Source organism: Marmota marmota, unplaced genomic scaffold (genome assembly GCF_001458135.2).
Source record: "Marmota marmota marmota unplaced genomic scaffold, marMar, whole genome shotgun sequence".
In the NCBI taxonomy this organism is placed as follows: domain Eukaryota; kingdom Metazoa; phylum Chordata; class Mammalia; order Rodentia; family Sciuridae; genus Marmota; species Marmota marmota.
The window spans coordinates 6,099,965-6,113,081 of record NW_026000079.1 but is presented as its reverse complement, the minus strand read 5'-3'; the positions used below and the strand labels follow the sequence as shown (position 1 = coordinate 6,113,081).

The window sequence follows — 13,117 nt, the reverse complement described above, 5'->3', positions numbered from 1 at the left end:
CCCAGCATCCGGTGCGTCTCCGCGGCCTGGCAGGCTGCCCTGGCGGCTAGGCCCCGCTCCACGGTCTCACCTTCTGTCCTCGGGCCTCTGGGCGCCCAGCCGCAGCTGGAAGGGGCCTCCCGCCCGGTGCCCGCCGTGTGGGCTTCCCGGGCTCGCTCCTCGCGGTGGGGGAGCCGAGGGCGGGCCGGCAGAGGTGGGGCTGGCCGAGGGCGGAAACGGCCGCGACGCGATTACGACACCCGTCGGGCTCCGGGCCGAGCGTATGGCTCCGCGGGGCTGTGGGAGGGGGCTTTCGCAGCCCCGAGGGCCACCGCTCCCGCAGGTGCACTGGGGCGTGGGGCTCCGGGGTGAGGGCCTGGCACCCAGACCGGGCCCCGGCGTCTCGCGCGGCCTCCATGCGCCAGGCATTGCGGGGCAAAGTGCAGCCCAAAGCCCGGACCTGACAGGGCTCCGGGCGGGGGAGAGGCGAGAAGCGCCTCAGGCCCGGTGCGCCCGGTCCCGACGGGAACAGGGCCAGGTTCATTCACCCACTGTGCGGGTGGCGCGGGGAGGGGCAGGTGACCACGGGAGTCCTTCGGCTGAGAAAGGGGCTCCTCCACGGCACCGCGGTCCCGAGTCTTATTCAGTGAACTAGAGAACAGCAGACCGCTCATTCTCGGCAGCCAGGCGGCCGAGGGGCCGGGAAGTCCGCGAGCGCCACGGGTCGGACGGAGGGCGGGGAGTCCTCCCGGGCTCCCTAGGGGGCGCTGCGTTGCGGGGAGGCTGGGCGGGCGCGCTCGTCCCCGCGGCGCCAGCGGGAGCGAGCCGACCGAGCCGTGCGCACCGCCGCAGCTCCAGCGCCGTCCGCAGCAGACCCGGAGGCCCGCGGCCCTTCTCTGGAACGCGCTGGTGGTTCCCTGGTAACAGGTAAGCGCGACCGAGGGAGACGGCCTGGAAGCCCGGGCGGGAGGGCGGCTTCCTGCGGTAGAGGAGCTCGAGGTGGAGACCCTCGGAGAAGGGGCGCTGTGAACAATGGGCGTTATCCGCTGCGCGCTCTCCTCACCGATGCCCACTCCTCAGGTGCCCAGGCGAGCCTCCGAACAGTCCACGTGTGACCGTCCCTCAGCGCTTAACCGCATTTCAAGTCTCCATTGCCCGTGACCTAGAGCCTGTGCATTTCATACCTTCGGTCTGATTATTTACGTCTTCTCTTTGAGCCGATTTTCCCACCGGTTACTTGGTAGATCTTTAGTACCACCCTGTCTGCTCCCCTCATTTCTGAATTTTCTTCTATAGTGTCCTACTTGTCTCTGCAGAAAGGGCTTTGCGGGGTGGAATATGGTTTTTTTTTTTTTTTTTTTAGGGTATTCCCTACCTTTTAACAGAACTCTCCTCCCCACCTCAAATCTTTGCTCCGAAGAAACAGCTTTAGGTAGGAAAGGTGGAGCTCTCTGGTGGAGAACTGCCTGATCCCATATTGAAATCCATATCCACAGGAGCTACTGATGGAAGCAGATTTTTATTTGCAGCTCAGTAGAATAACTGGGGGCAGGTCATGGCTAATCGGAAAATCCAAGCTCAGAGTGAGGTACACAGGAGATGCCACAGATCTTCCATGCAACTCCACCGACATCCATCCTCTCCCCAGCTTCCCATGGTGGCAGCATGACACAGCAAGGCTGGGTTGAGTAGGCCTTGGATGCCTAGAGAGGGTCTGGACAAAGGGTATTTGGGTGTGTCTGTGTGGCTAAGAAAAACTGTGTTTTTAATCTGTACATTTATTAGTCATGTTGTCTCAAACTAGTGATATTTACAAAATTACCTTTGCCTTAATTATCTGCAGAATTTAAAATGAAGGATAGTGGAAAGCATTTAATGAGCATATATCATGGTACAGATAAGTGTCCAAACCTTTTGAAATAAGTAAATAATAGATATGAGATGACATGGATGGAGAGCATTTGGGGAAAGAAAAGGGAAGCTAGCTGAAAAGGAATCCTTCACAAAATTTGGAGGACTTGGGAATTAAATCTGTACTCAATTATGTCTCTACAGGGGCTGTGGCTGTGGCTCTGCAGTAGCACACTTGCCTATCATGTGTGAGGCCCTGAGTTGATTCTCAACACCACAGACAAATAAATAAAGGTCTATCAACAACTAAATATAAATATATTTTTTAAAAATATCACTACAAATGTCTTTACATTAGTAAACATTGACATTTTAGCTTCAATCTTCTGCTAATCTTCTTATGTTCTTGATTTTAATTCCACATAAATTTATGTGTGTCTTTCTGGAATGCATTTAGTATTCTCTGGACATATTTTGGTCAAAGACATAACTAAAGATTTTAGGCCTTTTGAGTTAATATTTCACAAAGTTTCCTTCAGCTTTTTAAATTGTAAAATAAAATCATCAAACACTCAGGGACTGTTAGAGCAGTTTTTATATAGACTATAGTTGTTAGAAAAGAAGTCTGTCTGTCAAAGAGCTTTTTCCCTCTTCTCAGATTCTAACTTACTCTCTACTGCCTTTTACATTTTCACTATTCAGATTAGAATCACAGGAATAATCAGTACCTATCCCACAGAATATCTGTTCTTCAAGAACTAAATTTGTGTAAAATTTGAGAATATGAGTACAGGGTTATATAAAGCTGTAGGCAACTATCTATGAATAACAAAAGGGATCAGAGAGGTTATTATGAGATTTGAGTTCTACATAAACTGGGAGGTTTCACAAGTCACTAATTTCTAAAATGTCATTTTTAATTTTAAATTTTTATTTTTTCCTTATGATTATTTTATTTCCTTATTTACTTTGGTATGGGGGGGGGGTGAGATAGTCTCACTAAGTTGCTTAGGGCCTTACTGAGTTGCTGAGGCTGGCCTCAAACTTGCAGTCCTCCTGCCTCAGCTTCCTGAGTTGCTGGGATTAAAGGCATGCACAACTGTGCCCTGTTGATTCTATTTTTTAAAGAACCTATTATGTGTTCATCATACTACGGTTACTCTGCAGGAAACATAACAATGGAGGGAATATAAAAGAAACCAGCTAGATAAGGAAAAGCCTGATAGTATAGTAAATAATCCCAATAGGCAGAGTCAGTAACACTATTGACTCCTAAGGTTTGCTTCTTTGGATCTTAGTTCCACATCTAAGCCAAAACTAGTTAAGAGGTAGAACCATTTTTTTTTTTTTTCAAGCTCTCTTTCTGCATACATGGCTCTGCAAATTACTGTGGAGATGATCAGAGCTGCATATCATAGAATGATGATCTCACCTTTCCAACACACTCCCCCGCCGTGCTACAGTCCCTGCATCACCCTCCTTATAAGCAGCTTCTCTGCTGAGTAATGTTCATGTTGCCCCACATGCTCATATCACCATGTTCTAGATTAAGGCTTTCTTCTTCCGCTTTAGTAGAGATATTTCACATTAGTGGAAGAATTCTGGAAACTACTTGAGGACACTAAGAGTCACAGGCCTGATGAAAACCAATGAGGTGTGCTGGAGAAAGGTCTTTTGAAACTTAAGAGTTATATTTTTGAAAGCTGTGGAATGTTCATTCTGTTCCTTTGGGAACAATTCAAGTAAAGCTTCTTGCCACTTTTCTTGGCTAGTAAGTAGCAGGGTGGAGGCTCCAGGGAGCTACAATAGTCATTAACTTCAGGTGGGGCTGATGAACAGAAAAGGTGAAAGAACTTACTCATTAAAGTATGGCAAAGACCTTATGCTTCCAATCTAAACTTTACTTCCTTACCTTGAATTGCCAACCCATTTGTTCTCATTATATTCAAGTATATTTCTAGCATCTGGATATTGTTCTAAAGAGAGGTAGGCTAGAGAGAAACAGATTAACTTATTGGTAGACTAATAGATGAGAATAGTAAAGTATTCACCATATTAAATTAATATGATAATTATATCAGCAGCCTTAAATATCTTTGTTATAAAGCCTAGCATCTGTGGTACCCAGAAAGCAGACTGGGTAGCTTCCCTTAGGGAAGCTTCCAGTCTGTTGGAGGAAATAATACCTTCTTCCTGTACATAAAACATAAATGATCTGTAACCCCAAAATGATGGGAGTCAGGTAAACCTCTAGAGTGTCAGGGAGTTGCTGGAGGAAATAGGGTAAGTGTAAGGAAGTCATCTTGAAAGAAATGATCTTACGGTTTAGGAGGAAAAAGAAAGCAGAATGTAATAGGCTTTTCAGAAGTAAAATGACCTTTAAATTTAAAAAGTCAGAATTTACAAAGTATTTGTAAATATATAGTAATTGGGGGAGGAGAAAGTCCTCTAGGGACTTGAATGGAGTTTTTTGAGATTTACGGTTATACATAGTAGTTGAGTTCGTCCTCCCGACAAACTCATATATGCATGGAAATAAATTTCAGTTCATGATTACCCCCTTGAATGGAGTCTTGAAACCTAAGAAACACTTTAGCTGGGCATGGTGGCACACATCTGTAATCCCAATAGCTCTGTAATCCCAATATCTCAGGAGGCTAAGGCAGGATGATTGTGAGTTCAAAGCCAGTCTCAGCAATTTAGCAAGGCCCTAAGCAACTCAGCAAGTCCCTGTCTCTAAATAAAATATATATTTTTTTAAGGGATGGCGATGAGGCTCAGTGGTTAGATGCCCAGGGTTCAATCCCCAGTACCAAAAATTGATATAATAGAAAGTTGAAGGAATTAAGCAAGACAGGAATAAACAAAACTACCAGAGGCTATACTGCTAGGAAGAGTGGGGCCAAATTTTGGAAGGTCTCAAAAATCAGATCCAAGATTCACTTGATGCAGTAGGTAAACCATTTGAAGGTGAGAAGTTAGGAAATGGCAGAAAATTATAATAAAGGGAGGATTCCAGAAGCTTATCCTAGGGAACTTGGATTATTTACAGAGGCAAACAAGGATATGGAGTTTCTTTTTTGGTGAGGGGAGATTGAACTCAGGTATGCTCTGCCACTGAGCTACACCCCCTACCCCCAGTACTTTTTTTTTGGGGGGGGAGGTACCAGGGATTGTACTTAGGGTCACTCAACCACTGGGCCACATCCCCAGCCCTTTTTTGTCCTTTACAGACAGGGTCTCACTGAGTTGTTTAGTCCCTCACCATTGCTGAGGCTGGCTTTGAACTTGCAGTCCTTCTGAGTTGCTGGAATTACAGGCATGTGCCACCATGGCCCACCCCCTTTTTTGGGGGGCAGGGAGTAATAGAGGGTAATAGAGATTGAACCCAGAGGCACTTAACCACTGAGCCACACCCCAGCCCTTTTTATATTTTGAGACAAGTCTGTTAAGTTGCTTTGAATTCATGATTCTCCTGCCTTAGCCTTCCAAGCCTCTGGAATTACAGGTGTGGGCCACCACGCCCAGCTGAGATATGGGGTTTCTAAGCTTGAGCCAGGAGCCAAAAAGAGATTGCTTTAGCATGAAGAATGACAAGTGGTTTCTTTCCAGGACACTATGAGGGACCCTGTGAGTAGCCAGTACAGCTCCTTTCTTTTCTGGAGGATGCCCATACCAGAACTGGATCTGTCGGAGCTGGAAGGCCTGGGTCTGTCAGATACACCCACCTACAAGATCAAGGACAGCAGCGTTGGCAAAATGATCGGGCAAGCAACAGGAGCAGAGCAAGAAAAAAATCCAGAAGGCGATACCCTCTTAGAGTACAGCACCTTCAACTTCTGGAGAGCTCCCATTGCCAGCATCCACTCCTTCGAATTGGACTTGCTTTAAGGCCAAGACTTCCGTCTCCCACCACCTTGCCCTTATTGTCTTCTCTTTCAAGCCCCTTCCTTCTCATTCCTTTCCCAAATTAATCTTGTTCTCTTCCCTCTATTGTGTTGGTGGTGCTGATGAATCTGCCAGTTGTTTTATTTATTTATTTATTTATCTATCTATCTATCTATCTATCTATCTACTCCATTTCTCTCTATCTATCTATCTAGCTACTCCATTTCTCTCAAAAGCCCTCAAACCAAAGTAAAGGGTTAAAGCAATGGAGTACTGGATAATAGAAATCCCACCCCCACCCCCTGGATTATTAACCCCAGAAAACAGGCTTTGTGGAGACATCAGGGAGTAGTAGAGTAGTGCAAAATGGAACATAGTTTTGATCCCATTTTTAATAGGCTTCAAAGATTGCTCAAACCATATGTAAGACCTTGGGTTTGATCCCTATCACCACAAAAAAGAAAAAGATTGCTCAAACCTTTGTAGTTACCAGTAAAGTTATTTTTTCCAGGGTTAATGAAAACCTTCTAATTTTTAAGATGATTTGTCACAACAGAATCATTTCCAAAATGTTAAGGTGATGATCTTCTTTTTTAATCCTATTCCTTCTTATAATACATTCTTTTCCCCAGAGAAATCAGGGGTAAAGGTATAAAATGAGGAAATAATATATTATGAAAATATGGAAGAGCACTCAATCTTTTCAGAAATAGTTGAAGCTCTTTCCTTCCAAAAAGCATTTTTTGTTTTCTGCAGTACTGAGGATCCAACCCACTGAACTACATCCTAGCCCATTTTATTTTTTTTATTTTGAGACAGGGTCTAAGTTGCCCATGCTGGCCTTGAATTTGTTATCCTTTTGTCAGCCTCCATAGTCCAAAAGGATGTTCTTCAGCTTACAACTTTGCTTCTAATTTTGGATTGATAATTCTAGCTGAAAAAAAATCAGATTTCAAATCTTAAGAAGAAACCTTGCTATTAGGATAATTTGTAAGGTTCTGATTGGGTCTTCTAAAGAAAAGCATAAGGTTTGGTTCCATTCCTCATTTGGGCCTCAGGCACAGTTTTAAAGCTACATTAAGACCCGAAATGAGCAATTACATTCTGCCCCTACACCTTGTTCCCACTCCTTCCAAAAATAAAGACATTCAATCCCAGGATTGTATTACAGTTCTCTCTCTTTATAAGCAAGCAGTACAGATCAGAGAAGTTAGCCATGCTTTCAATTTCACATTCAGCATATATACATTTTATCACTTCAACTTTGTGGAAAAATGATTTGAATAGCATGTTCATTAAATGGTGAACTTTAGGTAAAAAGGGTGAAATCAACTTCACCTACAACCAATCACTCTTCTGCTTCCCCAAGGACTACTAACATATTTCAGGTAAAGAAACTGACACTCAAATATGTTATCTGCGTATTTGTAACTTACCTCATTCTAAAAAACTATGAAACTAACAAATAGTTTTTGGGTTGAAACTACAACACTGAGCTAGACAAAAAAAAAAAAATCTTTATAGTATTAAAACGCCATAAATAATTTAAAGACAACATCGATATCACTTAGATAAGTTTGAAGGAAGGGAAGATTGCCACCATCAACAACCAAGACCAAAGTCTAATAAAGAATGGGACCAGGAAGGTCAAATGACGTGTCCTTTCTATTGTAATTTATTTTTTAAGATCTTTTTGGAACTAAGGATTGAACCCAGAGAGGCTTTACCTCTGAGCCACTACAACCCCGCCCTTTTTTTTTTTTTTTTATTTCGAGACAGGGTCTCATGAAGTTGCAGAGGCTGGCTTTTAACTTACTGATTTCTGAAAGGCTTTCCGGGCTTCTCGCGTCCTTTAGTCATGGAAAATCGACTGCTAAATGAAAGGACCTGCAAACTCCTGCTCCATCCTCTGGCAGAAACTGCCTGACGGTAGGCTCCGACAGCGCGCCTCCCGAGACCTCCCCGGCGCGCCGCGACCGGAACGCGTCCACCAGCCGGTCCGCGCAGTCAGGAGCGTCCCACGCAGCTTTACCCGAGACAGGGACCGGGAAGCAGGCCTTTCCCGTCAACCCTAACGCTAGTCCCCCGTAGGAGCCGCCGACAAATAGAAGGCAAATTCCAGGACCAAGGAATAATCCCTCTTAATTAATTCGCCGAGTTCTTGGCGCCAAACAGCCATCACAGTCCGTCCCCTACCGGAACTATACGAACGTAATACATAATCATCCGCCTCATTAAATAGTCCTCCCAGAACACCCACGACACACACTTTCCCGGACCAAGAGACCCCTAGAAGACATGAAATAATAATAATAATAATAATAAATAGATGAGCCTAAGAGATGCACTTCCTTCCCGCTCGAATAGAAACGTGATATTCCTAATGTTTTTCACCAGAGATTCCTCCGCCAGAAGTTATATTCCTGCGCTTTCACTTCCGGGTCCGCCATTTTGTTGCCTCCATTTCTCCACGAGGGGGGGTAAGGGCCCCCAAAATATGCATACATGAAAAGGCCAAAAAGTAACCGTCACTGACAGGGAGTCTTAGCTTCTGAAGGAAATGGGGCCAAACTGGCGGGCTCGCTGAAAGTGGAGCCGACAGCGTCCCGGACGAGGAGGTGAGGAGGCCAAGAGATGCGCGGGCTCTCGGGGGCGTAGGGCTGGAGTGGAAGGTGCCTGAGAAGCCGCCCCGCTTCGCAGTGCAACCCCAGACCGCTGAGTGCGCTGGGAGAGGCGCCCCCGCGGCGGAGCGGGCACAGCGGGGGAGGGGGACGCAGAGGAAGGGGATGCTGGCGGGAGGAAGGGGAGGGGACTGGAGGAGGTGAGGAAGGGGGTGGGTGCGAGACCTGGGGCCGCGGAGCTGGACCACGGGAAGCCGAGGCCACAGGGGTGACCGCTAGGGGGCGCGCGGCACCGGAGCGCGGGCTGCCCCTGGGCGCCAGCTTTGGCTCCCGGCTCAGAAAGCCAGAACTCGGGTGTGGAGAGCTGGAGGCCCCTGTAGAGCGGGGGTGGGCGGCCCGGCGGCCCCGACTCCCGCGGCGCAACGAGGCGGGGGGCGAGCAGGAGAGCCCGGCTGCATCCCCGGACGCTCGTTTGGACGGCTGACCGCCCGGCGGGGACGTGTGCGATCCCGAGAGAAGGATCTCCCGACCGCGGACTCTCGAGTTGGTGCTTTCCTGTCCCTTTTCTACCCTTCAGCCTTTCCTCCGGCCTCACGATTCCTTGAGCCGTATCCCACTCCTCTCCTAAAGGCCTCTCCTCCCCTCTGCTCCTCTTTCTATCATGGGGAAGGACGTGCTGTGGCGAATCGACGACGTCATGCTTCTGGCCACCCGGGACGCGTTTCGTCGTCGCGTCCGACCGCCCAGCCCTGCTCCTAAGCGTCTGTTTCCCACCTGCCTCGCTAGCGACGAGGAGCGGACGACCGCCCAGTACTTCTGTAAACCAAAGTAATTACCTGATCCTAGCGTGCTTCTGAGAGCGCCGGCACCGCGCCGGCACCGCACGGGCTCCGCGAGTCTATTGAGAAGACCGAGGGGGTCCCCAGTACTGAGGAGGAAAGCTCGGGCTCCGAAGACCCCAGCTCCGTGGGAATGAAGCCAGAGCCTCTTAGCAGGGCGCCTGGCGCAGAGGCGGCCCCGAGTTCGGTGTCGGCGTCAGCAACTGAAGTCAGGCCTTAAGCAACCCGAGAGACCCTGTCTCAAAATAAATAAGCGCACTTCTGCAATCCCAGCACCGCGAGGCCGAGGTAGGGGTCGGTAGTTCAAGGCCAGCCTCAGCAACTCGGTGAGACCCTGCCTCTAAATAAAACAAAATGGGTGATGTGGCTCAGTGGTGGAGCAGTTGCCTAGCACACGTGCCTCAGTTTGAGCCTTAGCACCACATAAAAATAAATAAAGGTATTGTGTTCTACACACACACACACACTGCCACACACACACCATATACTTTAAAAAACAAATGAAGTTCTTATTCTCCTGGGCATACTTATTCAGAGAACCTGGATGCAGATCTCAGGTATATTCATTTTGGTTTGTGTTGTTTTCTGTTGTTGTTTTCAGTACTGAGGATTGAACCCAGCGATGCTCTACCACTGAGCTACATCCCCAGCTCTTTTTATTTTTATTTTGAGACAAGGTCTTGCTACATTACCCAGGCTGGCCTCGAACTTGCCATCCTCCTCCCTCAGGCTCCTGAATAGCTGGGATAGCAGGAGGCACTGTGCCACCACTCCCAGCTAGGTATATTTATGTTGAATAAACAACCCTGGTAATTTGTTGGGGGCGGGGGGTTCTTTTCTTTTTCTTTCTTTTCTTTCTTTCTTTTAATTGTGGTGCTGGGGATCAAACCCAGGGCCTTGGCATGCAAGCCAACAACCTTGGTAGTTTGAATACAAAGTTCAGATTGAAAAATCACACAGCAGCTAAATTATTTGTCTAAGCCAGTGATTTTTATATTTTCCTGTTTCAAGATCCATTTACACTCTTAAAAATTATCATTGAGAACTTCATTATGTCATATTTATTGATATTTATTATTTTAGAAGTTATTTTTTAAAATATTCATTAATTAGGGCTGGGCTGTGGCTCAGTGGTAGAGTGCTTACCTAGCTTGTGGGAGGAACTGAGTTTGATTCTCAGTACCACATGCAAATAAAAATAAAGGTCCATCAACAACTAAAAATATATTTTTAAAAAAAGTTTATTGGGAGCTGGGGTTGTGGCTCAGTGGTAGAGTGCTAGCCTTGCATGTGTGAGGCACTGGGTTCGACCCTCAGCATCACATAATATAAAATAAAGACATTGTGTCCACCTGTAACTTAAAAAAAAAAAAAAAGAAAAAAAAGTTTATTGGGCTGAGGATATACTCAGTTGATAGAGTGCTTGCCTTGCATGCACTAGGCCCTGGATTCAACCCTAGCACTACCAAAAAAAGAAAATTTATTAATTAACTTAATTAATCCATTAAATGTTAACACGATTAGACTTTTTTTGTTTTTTATTTTTGCGATGCTAGTTACTGAACCCAGGACCTCACACATGCTAGGCAAGCACTCTACCACTAACGTATTTTTATGAAAAATAAATCTCAGTTAAAAAAATTACATATAGTGAGAAGAATGGCATTGTTTTACATTTTTTACTAATCTCTAACTTCTGACTTAGCTGTATTTTCAGAACTACTTCTGATTCAATCTGTTGCAATAAATACTTGGAGAAGGAAACAGTATTTTAATAGCATTTTCAGACAACTGTCAGTATTTTTTGATCTACACAAAAACTTAGCAAGTGGTAATTTTTTGTTTTTTCTTTTTTTTTTCAGTGTTGAGAATGAGCCTCCGGGCTTTGCATGTTCTAAACAAGCACTCTAACACTGAGCTACTTCCCCAGCTCAACAACTGCTATTTCTTAAAAAATTAATGGCAATTGGCCAGGCAAGGTGTTACCAGCCTGTAAACCCAGCTACTCTCGAGGCTGAGGCAGGAGGCTCACAAATTCAAGGCCAGCCTAGGCAACTTGGACAATGCCTCAAAAATAAAAAGGGCAGCTGGGCATGGTGGCACACACCTGTAATCACGAGGATTGGGAGGCCGAGGCATTAGGATTGCAGGTTTAAAGCCAACCTCGGCAACTTAGAGAGTCTCTAAGCAACTTGAACCAAAACCTCTGTCAAAATGAAAAATAAAAAGGGCTGGGGATGTGGCTCAGTGGTTAAGCTCAGTGGGCTGAGGATGTAACTCAAAGGTAGAATGCTCCTGGGTTCGATCCCTAGTACTATACATACACACAGAAAAGTCGCATGAGAATTCTGAAACCATGTCAATGAACTTGTGTTCTTTTACCTTAAAACCTTTTGATCTATCTTTCACTTTGAATGTTTTTACTTGTGCAGGATTTTATAACTTCAGGCAATGGTCATTGGAAAGTATTGGTTCACCAAATTATGCATATCATCCAAATGTTGGTCCATTTTATTTTATAATATCAAAAAGCACATTCATTAATATTACCACTGATTTCATCAGAAAAGTCATTAAGAAGTAGTAAGCTATCGAGTTCACCTTGGTGGATTTAGGCTTTCCTTTTTTTCTTTTTTTAGTGCTGGCGATTGAACCCAGGCTTTCCAAATTCTAATTTTTGCCTAAAAGCTCAAATTAATGATATTTACTAATAATTATTGTCAGTTGTTTTCCTTGTAGTGTCAGGCTCACTTGGCTCACTCATTTTTAAATTTTTTTTGTAGTTGTAGATGGACAGCATGCTTTATTTTATTTGTTTATTTTTATGGGGTGCTAAGCATCAAACTCTGTGCCTCACACGTGCTAGACAAGCACTCTGCCACTGAGCTATAGCCCAGCCCACTTGGTTCATTTTTCCTTTTTTTTTTTTTTTTTTTGGTACCAGGGATTGAACCCAGGGGCACTTAATTACTAAGGCACATCCCCAGCCCTTTTTCATATTTCTTTTTAAAATTTTTTTTGATAGTCATAGATGGACAGAATGCCTTTATTTATTTATTTTTACGCAGTGCCAAGGATCAAACTCAGGACCTCACACGTGCTAGGTAAGTGCTCTGCCACTGAGCTACAGCCTCAGCCCCCACTTGGTTCATTTTTAAATAAATGTCTGTCATATTCCTGAGTCTTTGATTTGTTTGTTCATCATTCTTTCATACAAAGAGTGTTCCATGAGTCGGGTGCTGTAATGCATGCCTATAAGCCCAGCTACTTGGGAGATTGAGGCAGGAAGTTTGCAAATTTGAGGCCAGCCCGGGCAACTTAACAAGACTCTGTCTTAAAAGTAAAAATAAAATAAAAAGGGCTGGGGATATAGCTCAGTGGTAGAGCACATTTAGGTTCGATCCTTAGTACCACTAAATAAATAAAACAAGGTGTTCTATGATAAAAGCTGTTATTTCAGTTTGCAACTTAATTGTACAGTTTTTTCTCAAGAAATCCACCATACTGAAGTATGCAGCAGAAGTGCTTAATATATATGTCCCATTTCATCACACACAAATTATAAACACATGTATTTAGATGTTAAGATTTAATAAAATTAGTAATATTTACTGCTTCATCAAGGATATCTTTAAATAGAACTGGCTTTTTTCCCTTGAAAGTACATTGCAATGAAGAATAGAATAATTAGCATACTCAAGGCCCTGGATTCAGTCCCTAGTATAGCAAATAATAGTAATAACAAGGAAATTAGTTTCACAGTTTGATCTGAGCTATATCTAGCATTGTATTTGTACTACCAGAACAAATGTTAACATGGTAAAAGAGGCAAATAATATCTTAGTATTCTAATAAAGATAGTTTTGACCCCAAAAAGATTGTTAGTGACCACCAGGGGTCCATGTACCACTTTTTTTTTTTTTTTTTTAGTTTGTGTTG

General features: G+C 44.7%; 3 protein-coding genes across 14 annotated transcripts in view; 2 read left to right on the top strand and 1 right to left on the bottom strand.

The window, feature by feature from the left end:
* Cdc42se1 (CDC42 small effector 1) overlaps positions 1 to 699 on the bottom strand; it is an 8,384-nt gene extending 7,685 nt beyond the window's left edge. Inside the window, exon 1 of one of the 2 annotated variants that reach the window (XM_015502963.2) lies at positions 71 to 699. In XM_015502963.2, the coding sequence (XP_015358449.2) occupies positions 71 to 523 (453 nt within the window). In that variant the 5' untranslated portion in view covers positions 524 to 699. The remainder of the gene's footprint in view (positions 1 to 70) is intronic. The other variant, XM_015502964.2, reaches the window with a different exon arrangement.
* Positions 700 to 754: 55 nt separating this feature from the next.
* Positions 755 to 6,875, top strand: Mllt11 (MLLT11 transcription factor 7 cofactor). Of its 2 annotated transcripts, XM_015502966.2 has the most exons (3): positions 755 to 906; positions 1,060 to 1,168; positions 5,443 to 6,875. In XM_015502966.2, the coding sequence occupies exon 3, from the start codon at positions 5,449 to 5,451 to the stop codon at positions 5,719 to 5,721; it is 273 nt and encodes a 90-aa protein (XP_015358452.1). In that variant the 5' UTR covers positions 755 to 906; positions 1,060 to 1,168; positions 5,443 to 5,448; the 3' UTR covers positions 5,722 to 6,875. The 2 variants fall into 2 exon arrangements, with proteins under 2 accessions (XP_015358452.1, XP_015358451.1); XM_015502965.2 differs by lacking the exon at positions 755 to 906 and having other exon boundaries at positions 1,082 to 1,219.
* A 1,281-nt stretch (positions 6,876 to 8,156) lies between these two features.
* Gabpb2 (GA binding protein transcription factor subunit beta 2) overlaps positions 8,157 to 13,117 on the top strand; it is a 41,829-nt gene continuing 36,868 nt past the window's right edge. For 2 of the 10 annotated variants that reach the window (XM_015502959.2, XM_015502956.2), the window contains exon 1: positions 8,158 to 8,336. The gene's annotated coding sequence lies outside the window, so the exon portion shown is untranslated. Of the gene's footprint in view, positions 8,337 to 8,748; positions 9,505 to 12,246; positions 12,283 to 13,117 lie in introns of those variants that run through there. The other 8 variants (XM_048814876.1, XM_048814875.1, XM_015502955.2 and 5 more) reach the window with 8 other exon arrangements.